The sequence below is a fragment of the Hipposideros armiger genome, unplaced genomic scaffold (genome assembly GCF_001890085.2).
Source record: "Hipposideros armiger isolate ML-2016 unplaced genomic scaffold, ASM189008v1 scaffold_527, whole genome shotgun sequence".
Taxonomy (NCBI): domain Eukaryota; kingdom Metazoa; phylum Chordata; class Mammalia; order Chiroptera; family Hipposideridae; genus Hipposideros; species Hipposideros armiger.
The window spans coordinates 587,928-615,792 of NW_017731877.1; the positions used below are offsets into that span (position 1 = coordinate 587,928).

The following is a 27,865-nucleotide window of genomic DNA, read 5'->3' on the forward strand; positions in this document are numbered from 1 at the left end:
AAAATCTAACAGGGAGTAAAGTAAACAAAGAACTGGGAAGGAGACAGTTTAGGGACAAAGTAGGGAAGCAATTTTCTTTTCTCTTTTTTTTCCTATTTTTTTTTTTTTTTTTTTAGCTGAGCCATCCTGCCACTTGTTGGCAGCTCCGCGGCTGCTCAGCTTGGGCTGGGACTCGAACTGCTGTTGCTCAGAGCTCAAACTCTTGAGAGAGCTCTTAACCAACTGAGCCACTCAGCCAGTCCCAGAAGCAATTTTCTTTAAACCCTAAAAAACAGATCACAGTGAATCAACAGATAAAATTTTCCTGTGTATAGAAATACACAGATTTTTATATATTGACCTTATATCCTGCAACCCTGCTGAATCCATTTATTGGTTTTCATAGTTTTTTTAATTAGATTCCTTAGAATTTTGTATACATAAAATCTTTCTCAATCTGGATCCCTTTTATTTATTTATTTTCTTGCCCAATATCATTTGCTAGAAACTTCAATACAGTGTTTGATCAAAATGATGAGCAGGACATTCTTGTATTGTTCCTGACCTTAGGGGAAAATCATTCAATTTTTCAACACTAAGTATAATAATAATATAATATTTGTTTTGATATTGTATTAACTTCACACCTGGAAAACCTATGCACATAGTTAGTTCTAAAAAAATAGATGTTGAAACAAAAATCACTATGGTTTTGAAAGTTGCAGGTATCTAAGGGTAAATGAATAAATCAATAGAATCCATATTAATACATTATATTATAATGTTGATACATATGCATGAGTTACTGGCCAAGTCATGTGTTATAACAATATCAAGTACACATGGTAAAAGTGTGGTTATTTTTAGTGAGAGTGATTGTTATATTCCATAATACAAGCATAATTTTTTTCTACTTCCTATGTTGTTACTTAATCATAAAGATAACTTAAATATACTACCATCTACTAGAGCTGTTTAAAACAGGCTGTGACACCCATTAGAATGTTATAACCATTAATTCTTTCCACGTGAATTGTTAATGTCAGCAATTCATTTATGGCATGTCAATCTATAACATGTTGACTTTTTCCCCCCTGAATTCCATCATTTGGAAGGCATAGATGTCAAACCTTCTTTTTGCTAGAATCTCCTTGTATAATGTCAATGTGAATATAGACATTCCATAAACATAAGGTTATTTTTCTCTTATAGTGATTAATACCAGAGTATATTAACTTTAAGCTACATATATAAAACAAAATATATTAAAACACCCAGACTATGGGCCTACTAAAAGTAATGGAATAGACATATCAAAATTTCTCAGTGTTTTCATGCTACTCTATTAAGTAGCTTAATTATACTTTATTTAAGAAACACAATGAGTTCACAGTTTACTGCTGCATTTTAATATCCTACACCATAATGAAATCCAGTTCACTAAAGACTGAAAATTCTTTTCTCAAAGTGTGATGGTGTGATGGCCCACTTGCCACATGAAGGGATTGCATACATCTCAATCTCTTTTGTGGCCTTTGACTACTTTTCTTCTTCAAGCACAAGATCCTCATCAAAGAAATATGTGGTGGGAAAAGTTAAAATGGATAAAACATCCTGAACTTATTTAAGATAAAATACTTTTGAGGTCAAGCCCTTGGGGCAGATAGTGCTCTAATAAAGCAAGGAGGATGGTGCTCTGCATGGCTAGTTTTCCCCCTACTCTGCAGAGTTAACAAGAAATACATAGTGATCCTTGCCAAGAAATCTAAAAGGACTTTCCTAAGGCCTTTAAGAATTTTATACAAAAGCATGTATCTTGTGCAATAATCAACTATATTTAATGTGTGAAAAATAGACATAATTAAAAAGTTTGAGTTACAATCAAAAGGTTTCTTAAATAGCCATTTTAATCTTGTTTTCCTTAAAATTAGAGAATATGAGTCATCAGTTTCGATCATTCTGGTAATACTGCTAAGTACTGGCAATCTTTATTCATACAGTAGCACATTTATCATTTACACAGAGAAAAGGCCATTACTTAATTTGCCAAATGATATCATAGTAAAGCAAACATTGTAATTAGTTTTAAAGGTCACTTTGGCAGATATCAAACTAAACTGCATTAAAATATATTGAATACTACATTAGCATTATAATGATCATTGTAATAAAAATATTATCCTGTGTTATAAAAAGCTTTATAAGTAATATACTGTAATCATTTATTGGAGCATTATTTTAGGGCACAGCTGAAATAATCAAAATTCTTATGAAAAATAGAAAATAAAGAGTTCTTACCAAATTTGCAATGATATAATGATAGCCTTTAACATGTTTTCCAACACTTACAATCTGTGAAGATATAAGGAAATAAGAGAAAACCAATTTAACTTTAATGAATGATTATGTTTTTAAAAAATAGACTTTTAACTATTTGAGCATAATTCCTTGTGGAAACATGATGAAAAACAGATACACTTTTTTTCTGTAAAAATTAGTTATTCTAATTAGAAGAAATTTATAAGCCACATTGAAATTAAGTGGTTAAAGTAAAAAAACCTCTAACTTCAATCACTGTATATATAAATGACCAATTATTTCACTATACCTTGTGTCAGAAAACTACTATGGTATAATCCCTTCAAAGAGAATGACAAAGTTATAAAACAAACCAAGAGTTTATACATATATATATATATATATATATATACATATATAAGTTTCTTATAAGAAACTTAAAGTGATTTTGGTCCAAAGAATTTAGATGTATTTAATTTACTGATGATTTATTGAAATGCACGATAAACTGTTAGGGGTCTTTCACTGGTAAGAATGATTTTCTGTGAGTAGATTGGATTGTTGTTGTGAGCAGCAAGTAAGATTTTTCTGTTTTTTAGACACCTCTGATGGATGCCACAGAAATACTTAGTTAATTTTCTCCTGCATATGGATACAACAATATTTTCTTATAATAAAAATAATGACAAAATATCACCAAGAGACTTTTCTTTCTGCTAGATTCATTTAATTTTTTTCTAAGAATGCTTTTAGGGATTTTTAGGAAATTAGAAACTCAGAAATTTTAAGAAAAAGGAATAATGGGACTTAAAAATTGCATAACTTTATTTCTGCATTAGTAATTAAAACTCTTATATTCTGTAAAACAGAAAATTTCCTTCACTGGAAAGAAATCTATAATAGTTAACAATGAGGAGCTTTGTAACTGGTGTCCTCAAAGGTAACAGTACAACATAAGATTTTCATCACCAAAGAAAAAATTAAATTGTTTTTAGTATTTTAATATCCTTTAAAAATATTTTTTTGTAAATTAGTGAATTGTGTATGAAATACAGGAAAATCCTGTTTAAATCCAGAACATGTGAATTGTGCTGGAAAAGTCTTGCATACATGGCTATCAGTGAAATGGAATCACTGCTTATCTCATGCTTTCTTTTTGATTACACGTAAGACCTTCTCCTTGTCTTTAAGTTTCTATAGTTTTACTACCATAAGTTTGGATTTTTACTTTTTGTTTATGGATTGTTCAGGATTTGTTGTGCTTCCTGACTATGAGAATTGCTATAAAAAATTCTGGAATATTCTCAACCAATATCCCTTCAAAGGTGTTTTGTGTTTGCTTCAAACAGATACTGCAATTTTGCTATCACTAGCCTAGGGCCACTTTCATGATTTCTCAGTTTCCGGATTCCAGATCACAGTGGATGGTATAAATTCAAAATACAATCTGTCTAAAGAAGGCTGTAATGACAAATCCTCACAGAAGATATCTCCCTCATCACATTAAGCCCAGGCCAAGACAGAAAACACTTAGTTGATTTCTTGTACAGGTAGTAGATTCTCTTCTACTCTTCTCTTTTACTGGGGTATTACCCTTCAGTAGTCTGGCTTAATATGGTATCTAAGGTATAATTTATTGCCATGATTGAGCTTAAAGTTCTTGTTCTCAGGTGAGCATTAAATCCCCAGCCAGGTTACCCAAGCTAGTAACTTCCTTTGGCTCAGTCACTTTCTAGTCTGAATATTTTCTTTACTTTCTTGGAAGCTTATCTATGTATTTGTAATGTTTTACATAGCATTTCTATATGTTTTATATTGCCAAATTTATCTCATCTACAGTTTATCTAAAGCAAATTTCCCTTGACAATCTCACCATAAAGATGAAGACAAGCAATAAATAGATGGGATTATAAAGACAGTTCAGTAAAGAAAGAGCTTAATTAGTTGTCTTAATGAGTAATCCAAACCCAAATGATTTAGTATGACTGAGTAGGCTGGAGCACTCTTATTTTGGGGGGATCTCAGCTAAAGTTTGTGCAAGAGACAATTATCAAGGAACAGGATGGTTGGTACACAGCTGGGAAACTTTATACTATTATTGAGTTTAATAGAGAGTCCTACTATTTGACTTCAGCAGGAATTGTTGCCACTGGGTTATCCATTATTTATCTCTTGCTATTTCTCTGATGTGGCAATTTAAGCAATTTTTGCACACATTTTAAGCCTCCATACTCATCCTGCATCTTCTGACTCAACATTCTCAGCTTGTGATTTCTGTGTAGCTTCAGTCAATTACATCTGCTTTCTTTAAAATTGATTTATAAGTGTAAACACTTATAAATGTTCAAAGGATGTGAGACCAGTGGAAATTCTGCAGTAGGTGTCTCCAAAAGAAATCACTGTCAGTTCCTGATTGCGTACCAAAGAAATGTAATAAATTAAAGCTTATGTAATACATTTTCAAGGGCTGATGACTTATAGAAACCACAAAGAACTGAAAGTGACAAAAATCCTGGCAGAAAACGCCTTGCAGAGCTTGATATGCATCAACATTCTGGGAACTGAGGGCCTCAGGGAGCAGTGATCTGCAGATTTATTTACCTGGCTGGTGATGCTAGAAAGAACACCACATTTTGCTGAGCCAGATCCTGGCTGGGAAAAAACAAATATGCTGCACACACTGTTGCGAAGGCCTCATTGCCTTTGAACACTCACCACCCTGACCTTGGGTGGCTATAGTTTAAGAAAAGATCTTGGTTCCTCTGGCAAGCATCCACCATTAGATGGAAGTTTCTCTGTGAAAAAAAATCCAATTTATACTCCATAGTAAAGTATCCTATACCTAGAGTGTCATTTATCTAATTAAAAAAAAAATGATAGTGTGAAATTGACATCACTGTTGTTGTTTTACATGGCTTTCATCATCTCAGCTACAGTGAAGACTATCTCATTAAAAAAATTAAAATGGAGTGACTTGAATTTGTATGAAGAACACACCTTGTGTCTCTGTATATCTGATGCTATTCTTGTTTTTCTTAATGTAATCAAACCATAATATAATTCTACTTCGTGAAACAGAATACAGATTTTTGCCCCCATAATTATATTTGATGAAGGAAGTTGAATGTTGCCATATGTCTTTTCTTTAGGCCTTATTTTCTCTTTCAGTGAAATAGGCAATTAGATGTATACTTGATGAATGTTTTTATTTTCATAAAAATCCTCTGTAACTTTGTGTAGCCACCATTGTCTCTTCTGTTATCTCTTTTTTTTAAATTTTTATTTTATTTTGTTATTATTAGTTTTAGGTATACGAAACAATGCAGTAGTTATCCTTTTCACCCCTCACAAAATGACAACCCCCCTCCCCCCATCTATTGCCCCCCACCCCCGATATTGTACATATCTATTACAATTCCATTGACTCTATTCCCACACTATACTCCACATCCCACGACTATATATGTATTAAATTATGCTTGACATATAATATTATTCAACGGCATGATGCTATTCTTTTATAAAGAAGAGAAAGAAACAGCTTGAGGTGAATGATTTGAATAAAAAATAGCACTACCTTCATTTGAGTGTTTTGGCCAAGTTTTCTAGGGAAAATAATGCCTAGGGTAAGCTTGGTTGTAATGATTAATTATGACCATAAAGACAGAAAAATATGGGTGTAGAAAATCTGCATCTCCGTTGATTTTATCTTCTTAAAAGAAACAGAGGATGAAACTAGACAAAGAATAATGATCAAGTATCTGAAGTAGCGTTCTAAAGAATTGGTTAGGAATGATATACAAGTTACACTAATCACACACTTTCAAAGGAGTCCATTTTTACAAGAATAAAACACTAAGAAAAGCAATTAATTGGTTCCTTTAATTACTTTTTCTTGTTTATTTTTTAGGAAATAAAGAGTTGTTTAGAAATATCCGTGGTGTTGGTCAAATGATTCAGTTCTAAAATCAGGCCTATATACTCATTTATTAGTAAGGTAAATATCAAATGCCATAACTGCAGTTTTATTAACACATTATAGTATAATCAATTTCTACGAGTGTGACTTTTAAATCTTTATTTACTTATTAAAATTAGGGAAAAGTGAATCCAGGACACTTTTCCATCTTAGCCTCATCTTTAAATAAATTTAGTTTAATAAATGTCTCCTATATATAAGTTTGAGGTTAGGAGATTCAAGGGTTATAAAGATAACTAAGTTAGTACTGCTGTTACAGGGTGTTCATTATCTCATAAGGGGATAAGACTCAAACAGAAATTACTGCAATACAGAGCACAGGAAAGGAAGTAGTATGGGTGGAGAAGTGGTATCATTTGGTTGGGTGAACAAGGTAGTTTTTAAGAGATAATAGATGCTAAATAAATATTGATTGGATGAATAAGAAGTTAATGAGAAGTCTGGCCAAGTGGTGCATTGGTTAAGAGCTGGCTTGGGATGCCAGAGGGCCCTGGTTCAGATCCCACATATGAGGACCAGTGACACTGCCCTCTACAGCTAAGATGCTGAACAACAGCTCAACTTGGAGCTGGGCTGCCATGAGTCGCTGGCGACGGCATAGGCTGCAGCCCCTGCTGCAGTGGGTTGCCATGGGCTACCGTGTGTAGCCAGCAGCCAGCATGAGTGGCCATCCAGAAGCCGGCAACTGATCTGCCTCACCCGGAAAGAGCGCAATGATGTTGCCAACTTGGGCCAGTGAAGCAACGTCCTCCACAACTAGACTGAAGAACAAAAGGACAGCAACTTGTTTGTTTCCCTTCCCCCAATTCCCCAGCGCTGTTCCCATCCCCCAATTCCCCAATAAAAATCTTTAAAAAAAAAGTTAATGAGAATATAAATGTCACAAACACTAGTATAGTAAGATCAATTTGAGACTCACAAATGAATAGAGTTTCATCTTCAATCCACAGTCAGATTTTGTTCAGCCTAGCAATGGCACTCGGGGGTCTTTCGAGATAAGAGCTGATATATATTACCTAGAACTATTATTATGAAGCTGTGATTGTTGTATTGAGCACGGTTTTTAAGCTAAAGACCTGCAATGGCACACTTGAGTATGAATGATTTTGGTTTTCCTTTTAAATTGATTTTGTAAGTCAGCTGTAAATTCCCATCCCAGTTGTTATCACGTTTCAGAGAATTCCATGACATGGAGAAAACAGTACAACCTATTTGGTGGTGTTAGGGACCTGATGCCTGGTAAATGATGGAAACTTATTGTAATGAGGGCAGTCACTCTTACTAATTCTTTTTTTCTATGGAAATTTCAAACTCCCATATGCCCCCTGAACGCTGATTTTTAAGATGCTTCAAAATATCTTATTACAAACATAAAAACTTTAGTTTATATAGTTAGTTTTCTTCAGTTCCATAAAAAGAAAAACAAGGCAAAGGGGCTTTTGAAAACAAGCTGCAGACTTAAATTACAACCTTATGAGGTAGCAGAAGGACTTTAGTTCTGAAGGGTGTGATGCCCAGATGGGGAGAGGAAAATAAAGAACCTCAGACCAAAAAGAACTAAGGCTGTTTACTGTGAGAAGAGATTTGAGAAGATAGAGACTGAGAGCTGTCGTCAAATATTTGAAGAGAAAGAGGTACACACACACACGCACATACATTGTGTGTGTATGTATTTTTTATTTTCTTTTATGCTTGGAGATGTTAGAAATTATAAAAAGACAAACTCTTTTTTAGGGGAAAGGGAGGGTAAGAGAGTTGCCCATAAAGTGAGTGGCTACCTTTCAAAATAGTGACCTCTCTGGAAGTTTCCAGAGGCTGACTGATGACCATTCAGAGATGTTGGTAGAGTTTGTTTGGGCTCTAGACTCTTGTGCAGAATTAAAGTGCCATGTGTATCTCATCAGCTGCTGTAATAAACACTACTGATGCCCTTTCTATGTTTTTCCTCTTAACCGTTGCAATACATACTTGCTCATTTTCTCACTGCCAGCACTTGAGTTTCCTTGACTCAGGGTCTTTTCTGACCTCTAGAGCGCATTTTGCCTTTGGGGTTGGAATGGTGGAGGGTAGACCAGGTCAGAAGTGCCAAAGGATTGATGACCTCCTCCCCAGCAGTCCTCATTCAATGACGGATAGGAGCTGGTGCTTCAATACTCCAACTCTCTTGCCCTTACATGTAAGATGATTCTGACATGTATGTTCTACACTAGCTCCAGTAATTAGTTTACGTTAATTTCAAATGAGATTAAGCCGCTGTCACCCGCATAGTAATTTGTTAGATAGAGGCTCCATTTATTAATTGCATTTCTTCACTCTGCTTCCAGTGTGTTGTTCTTCACCTACCAAACCAACTGATTACACAGAAATCCTTGTCTTTAGGTCTGTTTCCGAGCAGAACCAAACTAAGACAATCTCCAAATTAGAAAAAAAAAATTACCAGTGTGGCAGTGAAATCAATAACATAAAAAACACATTTAGTTTGGGTAACTGTCTTGAGCTTTTCATCTCTATGTTATATTCTGAGTCCTTAATCTCTATCTATAATCAAGAACTCAAGTTGTATAAAATACCATACTTTGATTTAGATATATAAATTTAGTTAAAAAAGGTTTATCCTCTTACATGAGGAAATAGGAATTAATTAGTATCTTTATTTAATAAATTCTTTTATTTCCCCGATACACAATTTTCCACTTCATACTGTCTTATGTACTTTAAAGACACCCATTCTTATTACTTGTTTGCTAATCTTTCTTTCTTTGACTTTATTCCAAATGTTAAAAAAAATTTTTTTCTTCAGTTTTATCTTTCAGATCACATATTATAGATAACTTTATATACACCTCCCCCTCAATGAGAGCCCTACAAGAGATATGATTTGAATAGTATCTAGAACTATGAGTGAAAAGCAAGGGCTGAAATTCAGGTGCTTAATTCCCTCTCCATAACACTCCACCCTATCATGGTAACTGCCAATAGCTCCAGAAAAACACATTGTAGAACACACCTGTATCTCCTTTTCTCTGACAATTATGATGGTTTGAAAATTCTACACCCACAAAGCTTGAATAATATTATAATTCTCATCATGTTAACTATGAACATCTCTTAGCAGAGATCCATTTTGAGTTAATAGCATTTTAATTTAGTCATTTAAAATATTTGCAGAGAGGCACAAAATATTCTATCGAGTTTGTAATTATTAATTTGAAAGACACATAACAAAAACCAGTGAACAGCATGTTCTTCTTTAATTAAAGAGACATTTTGTAAGAAACAATATAAAAAAATTCTAATGAGATATAGGTGGAAAGGGGCAATGCTTTGCTTTCATAAACAAACACATTAAAAAATATATTCATTAAGTGATGAAGCTGGCACTCCAATCCAGGTCATTTGACTACACTTTTCATACTTTTTTTGCTATACCCTGTTGCCTTCCTTAGACCATAGCAATTCAGAAAAATGACGTATTTGTGGCCAATATTAATATATCTTTCATAAGAGCAAAATGAATAAAACAGATACTTGTGAGAGTGACATTCTCTATCACATTATATATTTGATGAATGCCAAACTTGTTTATGAGAAAAACTAGATTTCTCATAATGAAACAAAGACTCAGTTCCTTTCCTTCAAATAGTCTGTTTGAACATATTGCTTATTTGAATAACAGCATATATGCAAGGTGTTTCTAATTCCATTTTGCACTAAACTGGGGCAGGGACACACAGATGGAGAATTATCAGGTCAAATGTAACACATCCAAGTCTAGGTTTGGAAATTATTCATATATCCATAATAAAGCTAATTAGCAGAAAAGCTTAAATAATTTGGATTCAGTTTCATACAATTTGTACTTTATTAGGTGTATATTTAAAATGATAGTTCAAGTACATATCCTAAATTTAATGCAAATCCAATAGATAATTCTATTTATGTGACAAACTCAAAGTGATCAATTGAAGGTTAACTGTGTACAAGAGTTTACTGTTAAATGCATTTTACGGTGTTCTCTTTGAAAATATGAACTCCATAAATGGTAGTAGAGTTAACTTTCTATTATCAGAACATCTCATTTCTTGAGATGTCCCAAATTGGACATATTGTCAGTGAATAAATATTTATTTTTGGATTATAAAGAAAACTTGAGTGGAAATATCCTGGTAGCCATTGTGATCTTGCTAAACATCAGAGTTGCCATTTTGCTCATTAATTTTTCATCTGATGATATTTTCACATTTGCAAAAATGTGTACAAAAGGGGGATATCAAAAGCAAAACAACAAAAAGGAAAGTATCATAACTCAAACAGCCTGACAGCTACTTCTGAGTCTTTTCACAGAACCACACGATTGGGTATTACTCACAGTTTGCTTTTTTTTCTTGGCAATGATTTTTGGATTTTCTCAAAAATTCTTTGCTTGTATAACTCTATGCTGTGTGGCAGGGCAGAAGGAGGCCAGCATGCCAACTGACCCTTTAGCTTGATGTGGAAAGAAAAGGGGGATCCTGGCAAATCAGTGGCAAAAAATAAAATCATCATTGTCATCACAAAAGAAAGCAAGAAAGAAAGAAAGGAAAAGAGAAAAAGAAAAAAGGCAAATAAAATGAAAAGAGGAGATTGCAAAAAACAAAGTTCTTTGCTCACTTTTGTGGGGGATAATAGGTTAAATAAGGTTTCAGAGAGTTCTTGGCTGTAGGAATTCTTAGAGATTTTAATATGCTAATGTTCACTAAAATCCCAAGTTCTGTAGAATAGCCTTAAAAGGTTGTTTAAGAAATCATGACATAGTCTATGGAGTCATTAAGAATGATAATGTAGGGCCGGCCGAGTGGAGCGTTGGCTAAGAGTTGGATTGGGATGCCAGCTCTGAGCAGCAGGACCCCCGTTTGGATCCCACATGAGGGCCAGTGACACTGCACCCTCTACAGCTAAGATGGTGAGCAACAGCTTGACCTGGAGCTGGGCTGCCATGAGTTGCTGGCGATGGCGTAGGCTGCAGTAGGGCTGGCCAGCAGTGGGCGTGAGCTACTGTGAGCTGCTGTGAGCCGCTGTGAGTGGCCGTCCAATGGCTGGAGAGTGACTGCCTCACCCAGGAAGAGCACCATGATAATACCAACATGGGCCAGTGAAGTGACGTCCTCCACAACTAGACTGAAGAGCAAAAGGATGACAACTTGTCTGTCCCCCTTTCCCTATTCCCCAATGCTGTTGTTCCCCTTCCCCAATTCCCCAATAAAATCTTAAAAAAAAAAAACGTATAGAGATTAAGAACCATGGCTCATGTTTTACACTATTTAGCCACCACTTCCAGTCCATTCTTTATGTTTTCATCAGAATTATCATTCTAAAACACAAAGTTGATCATGTTTAAAAACATCTAATGTCATCTAAATGCTAGGATGAATTTTAAATTACTAAGTAAAGTCTGAGGCCCTTCATAACTTGTCTTCAATTTGCCTTGACCGTCTTCTCATGTTCCCTGCATTTAACGTTCCAACCACACTCACTTGCTTTCTGAACATATGTGGCTTCCTCACAGAGCTCTGCTCTGCGCATGTCATCTGCCTTGAATGCCCTTTCCGAGATTTTTTCCCTGGAGAATTCTGACTAATCTTTCAACAATTTGCTTTCATCTTTATTACACCTTTCCAAGTTGTGCTATATTATTTGCTTGTGCTCCTCATTTAAAATCCTTCAAGGGATGCATTGAAATTGATATAGCTTTATATGCAATGCTTGGAAATGAGTAGGTATTGGATAAATGTTTGTTGAATAAATGAGCAAATGGATGAGTGTTGGGTTCATGTATTATATAAGAAAGGAAAATAATAGGATGGGCAGAGACAAGGAAATTTGTTTCTCTTGTGTTAGCTGGAAAATATTTATATTATTATATCTTTGTATATTAGAACATTTGACTTTTAAGTTTATATTATGATAACAATCAGCAAAAATAAATACAAAATTAATTATAAAACTAGAATTCAAATATATATATATATTTCTAGTATATGTTCTGTGCTTTTAGAAGAAGGACATAGAGTGAATATAGCAATGAATTAAGCCTAGATTTTAAAAGAATATAACAATTGTTTGGTATTTGTGACCCTGAGGGGGAAAAAAACCTTAAAAAATAGAAAAAAACATTTCCTAGATACAATGTTGATCTTTCTTCCATCTGCCAGTGATTATGTGAAACTCTCTCTCTGTCTCTCTGTTTTGTTTTTTTTTGTAAAAATGACACCACTTAAATTTCTTCCACAATCTGACCTTAAACTTGACACCAGTTGTATATGAGTTCAGAGAAAATCTAGATCATCAGTAGGGAAGTCATGTACAATTATGTAGTTAATCTTAAGGTGAGGATTAGGAGTGAACATGTTCCATTACTTTTCTTATTGAAGCCAGTGATTAAAAAGATGCATCACTGCATTATAGGGGTACCAGAAGGAGAAGAGAGAGAGCAAGGAATTGAAAACTTATTTGAAGAAATAATGACAGGAAACTTCCCTAACCTGGTGAAGGAAATGGATATACAAACTCAGGGAGCATAGAGATTCCCAAACAAGATGAACCCAAAGAGGCCAACACCAAGACACACCATAATTAAAATGCCATAAGTTAAAGACAAAGAGAGAATCTTAAAAGCAACAAGAGGAAAGCAGTTATTTACCTACAAGGGAGCCTCCATAAGACAGTCAGCTAATTTCTGAACAGAAACTTTGCAGGTCAGAAGGGATTGGCAGGAAATATTCAAAGTGATGCAAAGCAAGGACCTACAACCAAGATTACTCTACCCAGCAAAGCTATCATTTAGACTTGAAGGACAGTTGAACAGCTTTCCAGACAAGAAAAAGCTGACGGAGTTTATCACCACCAAACCAGAATTACAAGGAATGTTAGAGGGACTTCTTTAAGATAGAAGGGGGAAAAAATACATGAATAATAAAATGGCAATAACTACAAACCAACCAACTAACAAACAAACAAAAAGCTGGAGTAGCAATACGTATACCAGACAAAATAGACTTTAGAACAAATACTATTGGGTCGTCGGGAAAGTCATGATGCATTTTTGCATTGAAAAACATAGAAAAATATGTCATGACTTTACCGACGACCCAATATAACAAGAGACAAAGAAGGATCTAGTAATCCCACTTCTGGGCATTTATCTGAATGAACCTAAAATGCTGCTTCTAGGTGATGTTCATTGCAGCATTATTTACATAAGCCAAGCTATGAAGGCAACCTGGGTGTGTGTCCCTGAATGGCTGAATGGATAAAGAAGAGGTGGTACATATATACAATGGAATATTACTCAGCCATAAAAAGAAGGAAATCTTGCCATCTGCAACAATGTAGATGGACCTAGAGGGTACTGTGCTGAGTGTAATAAGTCAGTGAAAGACACAGGTCATATGATTTCACTTATATGTGGAATCTAAAGAAGAAAATAAACAAAACAGAAAAACCTCATAGATACAGAGTACATTTTGATAGTTGCCAAATGGGAGGGGGTTAGGGATGGGTGAAAAGCGAAAGGGATTAAGTAATACAAATTGGTTGTTACACAGTAGTTATGGGGATGTAGGATATAGCAGAAGGAATATAGTCAATAACGTTGTAATAACTATATATGGTGTCAGATGGGTACTAGATCTATGGGGGTGATAGATGGGAGGGAGGTTGGGGGACAGGGTGAAAAAGGTGAGGGGATTAAGAAATACAAATGGGTAATTACAAAATAGTCATGGGGATGTAAAGTATAGGGAATATAATCAATGATATAATCAATAGCTATGTATACCAGGTGGTATAGTCAAGGGGTCATTTCCTAAATTATATAAATGTCTAACCACTATGCTATACACTTGAAACTAATATAAAATAATATTGAATGTTAACTTTAATTCAAAACTTTAAAAAGGGATGAACAGGTCAATAATAGTGTGATAGTGTGGTAGTTTCAAATGGTTGTTGGACTTATGGTGATCACTTCTTTAGCACAGGAAATAAAATCAATAATGTGGTAATAATTCTGTAGAGTGCTAGGTGGGTACTGTTGAATAACTATGATGTACACCTGAAACTAATATACTACTGTATGTTAGCTATATTTTAATAAAAATATTTTTAAAAATACCAAGAAAAACAGATGCATCACTTCATTTACTGGCAGGTGGTAACTTTTGTACTGAACTATTTAATTTATTTAATATAAATACGCTACAAGTTATATATATTTACACTATTACTTTTATACTTATATTTAATGTTTACAAGACTCAGAAAAGTGTCCTCAAAAATATTGCTGAATATTTTGCTTTTTTTTTTGTTAACTCACTGCCTTTTAAACATTTGAAGAGTAGCTGCAAAATTTCACTGAAATAAATTTTCCCTTCTTTTCTATTTAATGAGGAATATTATTAACCTTTCCCTAAACACAGTAGATAAGTCTATGCAGCTGCTTTCTATTTAAGGCTAGAAAAACTAATTTATTTTATATCTCTAAAATTATCAAGCAGAGTTTTCTTTATCATTTTTAAAGAAGCTGAGCTTTTAAAGATTTGTGTCAATGACAATAATGGAAGCTATTCTAATTAGTGTTCTTATATCAGTAACTAAAACAAGTTTAGTTGAACATAATCAAATCCTATAATTCCCAATTCTGAGATAAAAGTACTTGCATTCTGACAACTATGTTTTTCTTCTTCTTCAAAAACTATATCCTTTGCTTTCTTCATTTTCCCTTTTATTTTAACTTTTTAAAATTTTATACAAAAATGAGGAATAGCTGCAACCATGGTAATAGTTGCTAAGATACAATTAGAGCACCTTTTTAACTTCCACAAATTCCATTTGCACTAGTCTGATGGAGATCTGTAAAGGTGATTCTGTTCTCTGTGAAAACAACAAACCCAGTGCATCATAATGGGACTTGCACATTCAAATCCATTCAGCTAAAAAGCAAGATTAAAGAAGTAAAATCCACCTTTTTTTAAAAAACATAACCTCAGGTGTTTTAAATTTCTTACTTTGTTGCAGCTCCTGACTGAGCAAAACTTGATATGCAAAAAAGCTTTATAATGAAGCAGAAGCAGCAAACTCTGCCAGTACTGCAGTGTGGGAAATTGGTGATAAGATTTCTTTGCTGTAGTAATTTCTTTGAGTGCTCAATTTGTTCCTGTTCTATCTCACTCATTGTTACTTTAATATATGGAAATAAAACTCTTGTGCTTTTTTCAGCCTATACAACAAATTTTGGAAAACGTAGACTGTCCATCATCTTCGGTGGGGGTGATATTCTGGACAAGAAAGCTTCTCAGATAATTGCGGACTTACCTCCTGACTACTGGGTGCTCTTCCTTTAAACATAAAAGAGATATCCCCTGCTTGTCTTCACGTGTAGCTCAGACTTTTCATTTATTTAATAATTATTTTTTGATCCCCTTTCATATTACTGGGGATATATTGGTAAATGATAAACATATAACCCGCTCTGATGGAGATAAGATTTCAACAGCAAAAGCAGATAGTTAAACAAATACAGTGCAAGGAATCCATCCATATTCCTGCTAGCTCCAACCTTTATAGCTTCACCTTTGATTACTGCCCCACTCTAATCTCTACCTTTGTCCCCCACCCAGTTGTTTTTTTTTTTCTTCCCCCGCCTCTCCCAGGTTCAGCCCCACCCAGTTTTTATCCCATCTAACTCATCTCTACTTTCTGAGCTTTTTCAGACCCTCTTGCCTTAGCAGTTTCTGTCTGGAATACCCTCACTCCTTTTCCATTTCTGGGAAAATACAGTGTATATTCCATTTAAATGTCTTTTCCTGTCGTGAAGCATTTCTGACAGTTTTGATTATATTTAGTTACCACATTTTCCAGGTTTCTGATTCATTTCTATTTCTGAACCCATCAAATTATTTTGTAATTATTTATGTTTCTGAGTTCCCAGCTAGAGTGTACACATTTTCATAGATGTTGAATCAAGTGCAGAATTGCTGTTGGCTCTTTTCTATGGTCAGAATGCATGCTGCTTACTCCTTCTCTAGATGATGCAAATAATCAAAGCTATTTTGTCTAATAATCACATCACTTCTGTAATGACTACTTCTTATAACTGAAGGTAGCTTTCCTTTTCTCTTGGTACTTCTTTTTGTCTCTTCTATTTCTTATACTTTTGTTCTTGAGGGTTTATTTGTTTGTTTTGTTTTAATCAGTAACTAAAATGCTCCTTTCCTTCTAGATAATGAATGACTCAGCCACTTATGACCTACTGAGGTACGCTCCCGAGGCCTTTTGCTTTTTTTAATGCTTTACTCAGTGTCCGAGATATTTTTGGGCGTGTTGTGGAAAATGTAGAGTTCTAGATTTAGCACAATTCCTTTGTCTTAGAGAATTCTGAAAATTTGTAAATGCAGACCCTAGATAAACAGACTTTATCTGTTAATCAGTATTGCCACAAGTTTGGCAATTTGCCAAAAATCCTGTCAGCGACCTCACATATCATTTAGCTGGTGCCAGACAAGGAGGCAGCCTTGGACTTAGAATAGTTAACTGGGGCTATGTCCACATTTTACCACTTATGTGCAAAATAGCAACATTTCTGTTTGTGAGGAATTTTCCACTTTCAAATTGATTATGCCCTGAGGAAAGATTATTGGCTTCATTTGTGATGCAATAAACTTCTGAGAGGTCAACCATGGCTTTTAGGCTTTTAAAAATTAATTTGCAAACAATATGGGAAGATCACTGGGCTTGCTAATTACCTGAGATTCACATTGTGTCTAATGGGACACTGAGTTTCCCTTTCATAGAGTGAAAGTGGAAATACTGCTGCAAGGGGCACCAATTAAATTTGAGGTATGTGGTAAAGGGACAGTTCGAGGTATCTGTGAGCCAATTGTAGAGTCATTCTCCTCTATCCTTTTGATAAACATCTATTTCATGCTATAAGGTCACTCCTTGCCATCTTCTCCTGATAACTACTTGGTTAGATTTCTTAAATACATCCATGGTATGTCCTAGGGCCAGTCTAGTTCAAGTTACTTATCTAATGCCTTGAAATCATCATCTATTCAATAAGAACAGACACTTATACGTCCCTGAGACATGGGATTGTTGATCACTTTCTATGTACCATATTTCTAAAGGAGAGAATATATTTTAGTAGGATTTTAGCAAATGATTTGTGTTTAAACCAGTTAACCAGGTAAGAGTTAGTAAGTAGAACAGAAAATGTATCTGTTTTGCTCATCATTGTATCTTCAGCAGAACACAGTGCCTGATCCAAAGTGAGCATTCAGTAAATATTTGCAGAATTAATTAATATACAGAAAAGGCCACTTGACTGGAGTTTTATTGTATGCTTCTTTTCAATGCATATCCCATGTGGAAAATTATATATTGCTTCAGAATCAAATGCAATTATCAGCAATTCTTCATTGCAAAGAGCATCATTGACTTTTAGAGTGAGCAAGGCTTTTCAAGATCGTCTCAGCCCAATGATCCTTATTTAAAGTAAGAAAGGAAAAGAATCATGATGTTAAGTAATTCATTTACTTTTTAAAAATAAACACTTGAAGATATTTTATCAATCTCTGAAAAAGTAAAAACACTCATCTTTTCTAGAAAAATCATAATTTGGGAGCTATAAGTGAATTAACAAAAGAATGAATTAGAAGAGTACAAGCCATCTCACTGCCCATTGTGACAACTGTATATTTCAGAGGATGAGTTGGGTGTTCAGGAGAGGAGGATTTCACTGATGGTAGGAACACAGAAATCTATTTGTATTTGTTTTTCATGGTGGAATAAGCATGTGAGCAATCATTAACTTTGAGTGCTATGTTGCTCAAATAATTTTTGATGCTAGAAAAATAAAGATCAAGATTTTGTTGCTTTTTTTGCAACTGGGTTAAACATGTGAATCAAACAAAGCCTACTACTTCAATGTTTAATTGATATGGTATTAGAGTCCCTAGGGACTTTTTACAAATAATCATGTTCAAAATTTAAAATGAACAGATATGTATGAAAATAAAATAATATGTGAAAAGGCTCCCACCACTTATTTTGACATGAAAACAATTCATTTGCTGCCAGTTATTTTAAACTATTGTGAGCTAATCTAAAAAACAAGCAGATGTATTGTTAAAGGGAAAAATGAAGTGAGATAAATAATACCATTGTCCACAATGGTTACATTAATTTAAGTAAAAATTGAGACTCTTTCTCTCAATAATTGATTGCAAATTCAACAAATACTAAAAAATATTTTCAGTTGTAAGTTTCTTTTCAAAGTTGTTTTCTGCAGATGAGTGGACCTAATAGCCAATTGTATTTAGAGGACAAAAAATGCAATTAGTTTTATTGGTGTCTGATACAAATAAAATGACAGTAATCTAACTTTGTAGTTTTGTTATATTTCCATTGCTTTAAATAGTTCAGTGAGTGACAGTTACATAAATTCTTCCTTTTCTTTTTTCTTATGGTGTAATTTAAGGTAGAAAAATCAATATACCTTAAACTGCAATTTCAGATACTTGTTTTGAAGTGTTTGAATGAGTATATGGCTAACTCTTATAAATATATTGCTATTTAAAAGAACTAATTAGTTCATGGCATAAAAATAATTTAGAAAACTTGCACAGACGATGAAGTGTTTCTCTAACTACAGTTGTCCACTAACATATTTTGAGAGAAATTTGTGTGAACTATTCACATTATGTTTTTAAAAATTGATACTAATTAAAATTTCAAAAAAGTAATTATTGACAGCATGCTACCATAATATGAAGCATGCCCTTCCTTCTAGAAATGTACTAACACATCCCCTTATCTTCACTGTATTAATTTTACCATCTTCAGAGAGAGTAACTTCTTTTCAAATATTTCTCTGATCAAGATTATTTAGCATTTACTTTTTAAAAAACTGCATTGGTTGATTCTCTGAAATTGTTCTGTATTGTTGTCCCAATTTATTGAAGAAGATGTTGAATAACAGAGGTATTGAAGGATAAGTACAAATTCCTGACAAAGTCTGGATAAATGCTTGTGTTTGGATGAGCCAAGAGTAAAATTAAGGAACATTAAAAGTAATTTTGCTTAGATCTACACTGAATTAAAATATAGATAGTAAAAAAAATCACTTTCAGAATCAGAAGTAAGCTTTTTGTGGTGAAAAAATTTATAGGACAATTAAGAATACATTATATCTCATAGTACAGCAGACTTTGTTATAATTTATGAGATTTATACCTGAGAGGAATTTTAAAGGAACAAAGGTCTATTACTAGTCTCATTATTACTGTGCAGTCATAATAGAATGGAAACCTTTTAGAATTCAGCAAGAAGAATAGTAATAGAAATAGAAAAAGTAGATACTCAAGCTTTCTCAGTTCTGGGGATCTAATGTATATATAGCATGGTGACTATAGTTAACAATACTGTATTATATACTTGAAAGTTGCTAAGAAAATAGATCTTAAATGTTCTCATCCCCAAAAAGAAATGGTAATTATGTGAAGTGACGGAGGTGTTAACCAACCCTACTATGGTAATCATTTCACAATATATTAGTGTATCAAATTATCATCTTGTACACCTTAAACTTGCACAATGGTATATGTAATTCATATCTCAATAAAGCTGGAAAAAAGAAAAAAATAATTTCTTTGAAACGAAAAAAAAAATTAAGATATCCAGTCCCCTCAGCAAGAGCTTGTTTAAGGTTTATTCAAAAGTCTGAAAAAGCACCTGGGTGTGCCGATTTTCTTCTTAGAAACCAGCTAAGCTTCTGAAATGGGTCAATGTGCTTTAGGCACTCAATTGCTTTCTCCAGATATAGTCTTTTAAGCACAGGTGCTAAGTGGAAAGTCTTTCTGAGCTTTACGCACCCTCTGACAGGAACTTGGCAACCAGTCAGTTCCCAGAATTGACTGCTCTCTGGGATTCATGAGGAGTTATTTACAAAGCTTCAGTTGTTCAGGTCAAACAACTCAAACTCTCAACACAGCGGGCAGGAGTGGGAGAAAGAAAGAATGGAAGTTTGAGCTGAAATTACTGTCTTGCTTAAGAAAGTAAGAAAAATTTTTTTCTTGGATTCCATAAATACACATTAAAAAGTTCATATTCTTTGAATAATTACAACCATAATAATTCTGAACTCCCTCAGGAATAGCCTGAGTGAGGTGAAGGTTTATAATTAATATTTTCCAATATAATATAAACATATTTCTTCAATCGTGTATTTTTTCTTCTATAAAAAGATAACAGGAGGTGACTACTTTGTCATTTCCTCTTACAGTATGCTCACTAGACCTTTAAAAGAAATACCATATCCTATTTTACCTTTACCTTTTACAAATTCTAACATAGTCGAAGAAGGAAACTTAAGGCATCTGGTTTACTACCCTTCTATATTAAGAAGAAATCTCTGAAACATGTTGGTTTTGATGATTATAGTTGAGTATTTTAGTTATTCTTATAAATAATCCTGCAAATTGGTAAATTTACTACTACAAATCAAATCATATATTTATGTAGATAAACTAAACGTAGCAAACTGACCAACAAAACATCATGCTGCGATATTGTTTAGACAACAGAACATATTGTAGATAAATATGGGCAAACATTTCTAAAACCACTAGATGGCATTCATTCACTGTAATTTTGGCCAAATACAGACTTTCAAAGCTTTATCATGATATGCAGTTTAGGGAGAAAGCAAATGTTATCCATTATTTGAGGATATTTTCCTATCATTTAACACAATGACAAAGCTGTATTTTATCTTTTCCTTCAAATCAAACCAACAAATATTTATTAAAAGCTTAGTTCAAGGATTCTTCCTTTGTGCAGAGAGTTGAAAATCACATTTCCTGTGGTAGTAATATATTTACTTACAAAATCTAGAAGAAAATAGGCTACACACAGTATGCAACTTAATTTTCTTTTCTTTTATGGCTGTACTAATTCATGTTGCTATTTCTCTAAAGGTTAAAAAAAGCACACGGTCACAAATATTAAAATTTTCAAATATTTTAGATGGCAAGAATCTTCAAAATTAATGTCTATAAAAATAGGAGGCCAAGAAATCTTGATGATTCATAAAAAGTCCTTTCTATTTTATGTCTTAAAAACGTGTGAGAAATAGTGTTACTAATTGTAGAGAGAACCAAAATGGCCTTTGGTGATAGAGGATTATGATTTTGTTTTGGAGATAAATCATTTAATGAAAATTCCCAACTCCACACTTCAAACTAGGTGGTTGGAAGAAGATATTGATGATGACAAAAAATCAAAGGTCATTTTTTTTTAGAAGATCTGGGTAAATAATATAAAATCCAGGACTTACCTGTTCTAATATGTTTTGAAGCCTCTCTATTTCACAGTCTATTACAAATTTCTTCTCTTGTCTTCTATCAAGTTCTTCTAGAAGTTGTCTATAGCTGACATCATTAAAATTTTCCACACATATAGCACTGACATGCCAACCATTTTGTCCTGCTTTTTCCATAATAGCTTGAAGTATTGAATATCCTAGTGGAGAAAAAAAATCCAGATGGGTTACTAAAAACATCCTTTTCTCCCCTTTAATAACTTATAGAGGCACTGATTCTGCATCAACATTTTTAAGTTCCAAAACATACAATGGATGCTTAGACATTTAAAAATCTGAGTAGTTATTTCCAAATCATTTGTTTTTGTTTTCTTTACCGAGAGCAACAACATCCTGTGAAATATTGCTTGAATGAAACAGCAACATCATCCCTTGAGTAAGTTCTCAAAATTTTTCTCCTAAAGATCTAGTACAACTAGACACATTCTTGATGAGATAACCCCAAAACCAAATCCAGCACCACCTGTAGTGAATACCAGTTTTATAAACTCTTTGTTAATGTTATGCAGTAGACAGAATTAATTTTGAACAACTGCTTTGACTCTTCCATTGAGCAAGGTAGTGACAACATTTTTTGGTTCAACTATGGAAGATAAGATGTAAAAAACCCAGTGCAACAGTATTTATTGAGGACCCATTATTACAAATGGAGATAGCATTATTTAATTCTTCTTCCTTTTTTGGCAAGGGAATGACGTGGATGGGGATGAATTGAATGACCAAATAGGTGAGGCACTGGGCACTCAATCTCATAATCTAGCAGAGGAGACAAATAGTGAAATACACAAATGCAAATTAGTCTTAAAAAGCATATCATAACTGTATTGAAGGTAAGGTGTTGGCCCAAGGGAAGCTTTGGCTAAATCTATCTGGATGGAATAAGGAAATTACCACAAAAGAGAAACACCTCGAATTGTTATTGAAGATTGAGAAAGCACATCCAAGATTGCAGAAGAAGGAGGGGCGTTTATTAGCTGGAGACAGATTTCCAGGGAGGATTGAATAGTCTCTACCCTGTACTTGGTCCAGATCTCTCTGCATGTGGAAGAGAAGTCATGGATCTTGCTTGGTATCTGGGTTAAGGACAAAGGGGCAAACTTGTGAATCCAGCACTTAGAGTATTTTTTCATGCTAACATTGTATTGACCTTTTGCTTTTTCTAGCTTTCAGTTTTAAAATGGAATGTGAAAGAGAGTAGATTCTTTGAATCTATGAATAGCCCTTAAATAAGAATTGATTAGGATCAGGGTATGTTAACCAGTGGCATAGCATAAAAAAATATGCTAGTCCTCGTTAAGGAGGTCTGACACTTTCTCAAGCTCATAATATGGCAGCTGCCTATAGCTTCTCCCGTCCCTCATTCGTGGGGTGAAGAGCTGGGTGGATTAAAAGCAAAGACTTAAAACAAATATATTCAGTTTTAATTGGTGCGTGAATCTCTCAGAGTCAAAGATTTTGATTTTCAGGTATGTTTTCTACAAGTCAGAGTTTCAAACATTACGGATGTTCAGTTAATATCAACAGATGGAACTGATGATGAGATCATATTTGAAATATAAATTACCTGATATCCTGCCAAATGAAATAGTGTGGCAGTCAGGATTTATTTCTATCTGAACGAAAAAAAATTCCCAGAGGAAGAAAGAAGGCATGTTAATTACTATATAATTATTCTGGTATATCTATTGCTCCATTTAGTCTTTTCTTTTGTAATGTAAAGATAATTGTAATTCTTTTCAAATCTTACCTAGGTTATCCCCACCCCCCCACTGCAAATCCAGTGCTCTTTTCCTTGTTTTCTATAATATTTGATGCTTGTGTAACATGATGATCTGAGTCCTATCTTAATGTACATGTTTATGCCTCATTTATTGTGTTACTGGGACTTGCTCTCTAATAGTCAGTGAAGCAATGTTTATTTTTGACACCTATGAACATGTTCTTTTTAAAAATACCAGTAGACATCTTACTATTCTTTTTTCTCCTTTTACTCACTATTATACCCAAATAATTTAAAGATTTCCTGTTTGTTTGATTTTTTTTTTGTATGTTGTAAAAATGGTAAATATTGGCCACACACATTGAAGTAGTAGTCATCCTGGTCCCTGAGATCAGTTCACAGCTTGGCACAGTTGTTTAGCTATTGCTTGTTTTTTTGTTTTTGGTTTTTTTGGTTTTTTTGATCATGTAGTCAGTATTAGGCATCCAGGTTGTTATTTTGTCACCTGCAGGACTCTAACAACAACAAAACAAAATTATAAATTCAATGTTTTGTTACCTGATTTTTAAGATTTACAAATGCCACTAGAACTGAAATAAGACAAAACCCTATGACACAATCTTTGTTAAATGGCAAAGAAAGTTGGCTACCTAAAAAGAACCATTAATCATAATCAGAGATTATTGGCATCTTTTCAATGCAGTGCAAAGGATACACAGTTATTGTTTCAGAGCTTGGTTGAAAAGTTGAATTCTTTAATAAGCTGTGTTTGATTTTAATATGCTTTCTTATTCATTGCCACTCAGATGTGTGTGTCTTATTCATTTGCTAAGATAGTTGGGAATACATTGTAAATCAGAGAAAATACTGCTGCTGAATCTATGATTACATAACTAAGCTGTTATATAAACTAGAAAATCACAAGTCAAGTCATACTATTAATTCTATATCTGGCTATGATTTGTATCTTCTAGGTATTAGAAAATATGTAATGCAATATTATTGGCCAGAAAATGAATAGTTTTAGGTGAATATCATAAAACTTGGTAAATTCACTACGGTAAAGTATCTTTTAAGTCTTACTTTTACTTTTAAAAAAGCTGTCTAACATTTTAATTCAATATAATTTGTTAAAAAACTACTACATCCAAGATTCTTTAAGGTATGCCAAGACATGATTCTTGTCTCTACAAGGAATTAACTATCTAGTAAAACTCATACTTAGGTAACTAACCATTATGCAAATTATACAGTGTATATAAGTAACTTCAAAAGAACCAATAATTAATAAAAATAATAAATCATTTTATTAGAATAGTAGTGAGTGCATACTGTGGACAAGATCACATTGTTGGATTACAATAAGTAATTAAAAGTTTCTTTGTAGTTATTAAAGAACACTAACAATTATATGTACAAATATTTGTAAAAATGTTGTGTCATGTAATGGTATAAATTATGCTAAATAGAATCATAATGATGTAAACAGACTTGAGCTACTGAATCCTTACATATCAGCGCTTTTCTATAATCCATAATGACCTATTTTGGATGAGTTGTACCATCTAGAGATGTGGCTACTATCAATACAAGCTGGGCTTATTTATTTGATGTTCTCTTTTGCAAGAGTTATTTGATTCTACTATCTGTACACAGAGGGACAGGAGGAGAATCAGGAGAAATTTATGTCAGGGTGGATGTAATTTCAACAAAAAATGTATTATCCATGTGCTATAATAAAATTTTATTTATATGAAGGGCAGAAAAGTGGTCATAGTGCTTTTGAATTAGAAGGTCATCAGTGTAATCAACAGGGGCAGCATCAATAGGATGCTGGGTATAGAAGTCATGTTTCAGAGGAGTGAGAAATTGAGAAGGGAGAATGTCCAATTTATCAAGGAATATCATCAAAGGAATGAAGTAATGAGATGAAGGAAGGGTATGCCGTTATGATGAATACGGGATAGAGAAACATCTAGGTCACAGGGACTGGTTTGGTAATGAGAGGACTGGGGGGATCCCACGAGGAGTTGTAGAGCTTTAAAAGGGTGAGGTGACAAAGGGAGTAGCAGCAATTTATACTTACTCAAAATAAAGCCTCTCTCATTAATCTTATAAATTGCTATGCAGGTACCCACTACTACACCACTGATTTCTCTGGTCTGGCACAATTACCAGCACCCCAAACTAGTGTATTTGAAGAGAAGTGTATGTCTGGAAGAGTACTTCATGTTGTGTATAATTCAGTCACAGAGAGGAATGGGATTCTATAATTCCCACTGCATTTAATGCCACCATGCTGGAACCACAGAGCAGATTTAGTTTGGACTCTTTCCAAAGCAGCCTAGGTAGTGAAATAATGTGCTCACAGACTGCAGCATGGACTCTAAGGTCTCAGCACACAGAAGTAACTGCCATTGTAGCTTGGTTAAAATGAGCTGCAGCTGTGACTGTAGCACTTATTTATGTCGTAGTTCAAGGAGGGCATAGGGAAAGTAAGCAACGATCTTCCTGTTTATAGTTTGGCCACACATGTAAGCCTAAGATAAGATGGAATGTCTTTAGTTTTCCCTTTTCTATAAACAGTCAAGAGTAAAAATAGAAAATCCATCTTCAAAGATGGTCCTTCTGGGTCCTAACAGTCTCCTAAGGCCTCTCGTATTTTCTGGCAGTAACATTTAGTGTCTCCTGATTCCTGCGTTGTAGTGTGCATATGTAACTCAGATGACACCTTACAGAGCAATCTGATACTTAAATCTTCCAAGCTTTTTGTCAGTTGCAACTGAACCTAACCCTTATTACTACAGGCATATTGCAAGTAGTTTCAACACCTTGCCACAGGTTCAAGGCACTAAACACCTTCTCCCAGGCATGCTCTAACACTATTTTTCCTTAGCTCTTTTGGGCTTTTGTAGGACTGGGCCACTGGAGAATTTTATTTCAGTTATAAAGAATTGATAGGACCATTAATTCATATATTCACTTGTTCACATAGCAACTAGATGGATCTTTGTAGACAGGAATGCTATGGTAATTCCTTGCATGAAGCCTTCAATGTTTTCCTATTCTTTTATTATATATACCAAAATCTGGTATGCTTGTCCCCTGCCTCTTTTTTCAGAATCATTTGGTACCACTATCCTCCTTGCTTTCCAACATCCAACAAAACTGGCCTTGTCAGATGTTCAAGAAGTTCCCATGTAACTTCTACTTCCTTTAAAAGATTGTTTCCCTCCATTTTTGCCTTCTTTTGGATGTATCTCAGATATCACTTACCCTCTGACTAGATCACTTCCCCAATCGTATAAGCTCTTGTAGCTTTCTATATATTTCTCTCAGAAATTTTGACCAGTTTCTAATTGTGTATAAGTTTCTGATTGGTGTCTTTTCTCACCACTACACTGTAGGTTCCATAAAGGTAGGTTCTATTTCTATACTCAGTACTGATTCCAGGGGGTGCTCAGTAGATGCGCAGCAAAGAATTGTTTAAATGCATGAATAAATTAACAGGACATTTGTAGAGAGCAATCAGGGTGTTTAAAAACTCAGAAGTAAGAAGCAGCATGGTAGGTCACATTCAGGGACTTCAAATACTTTAGCTTCTCTTGTATGTTTGGAAGAACAAAGAGGGTATTTAGAGAATTTGTGTGGAAAGAGATTCAAAAGCTGGAGATGTAAGCAAGTAAGAGACGTATCACAAGGGCCTTCTCTACCATATTACAGAATTTTTTTTCAAGTGAGTGACAAGATTGAATATGTTTTAGAGGAATCAGCTAGCTGAGGTGTGGAAAATACAATGAGTGAAGTTAACACAAGAAACGGAGAAACCAGCTGGGAGCTCATGTTTAAGTAATCCAGAAGAGAAATAATAGAAGTAGTGGATTCACAATATTATGCTTTATGATCATTTTACAATATAATTGGATCTCATAACAGCCCTGGGAAGTAGGTATTGTTATCCCCACCTTATAGGTAAAGAAAAGAAGGTAAAGATAGGTTATGTGATTTATATCAAATCATAACCATAAGAAGTGACAGTGCTACAATTTGAATTCAGTCCTTCCATGTTCAAATCTAGGGACTTTTTCACCACATTTTAGCCAACAGGGTGAGTAGGAGGTGAAATTGGAAAAGAAGGTTTAGGCTGTGCTGAGGACATCTTAAATAACAGTTATCATCACCTCTTCTCTCTCTTTTTTTTTTTTTCAAGCACACCTCATATTTTAGCATATTCTGTCAGTGTTATCTTCAAAATGTATCAAGAATCTGACCATTTTGCCCTATTTCCACTGCCACCACCCAGGTCCAGACCACCACTGCCTCTAGTCTGGATTATTGCAATTATCTTCTTACAGGTTTCCTTGCTCTACTTTTGCCCCCTTCACACTATGAATAACTTCAAGCAAGTGATCATAACACTTATAGCTCAAAATTCTCTCATTGCTTCTTTTTTTTATTTTTTATTTTATTT

General features: G+C 34.1%; 1 protein-coding gene across 10 annotated transcripts in view; it reads right to left on the reverse strand.

The window, feature by feature from the left end:
• Positions 1-27,865, reverse strand: part of GRIA4 (glutamate ionotropic receptor AMPA type subunit 4) — a 380,852-nt gene that overhangs the window by 98,087 nt on the left and 254,900 nt on the right. For all 10 annotated transcript variants that reach the window (XR_002126866.1, XR_002126867.1, XM_019668471.1 and 7 more), the window contains 2 exons: positions 21,630-21,814; positions 2,278-2,331 (listed from right to left, as the gene is read on the reverse strand). Coding sequence is in view for 8 of the 10 variants with exons in the window: in XM_019668471.1 (XP_019524016.1) it covers positions 2,278-2,331; positions 21,630-21,814 (239 nt within the window). In the remaining 2 variants the exon portion in view is untranslated. The remainder of the gene's footprint in view (positions 1-2,277; positions 2,332-21,629; positions 21,815-27,865) is intronic.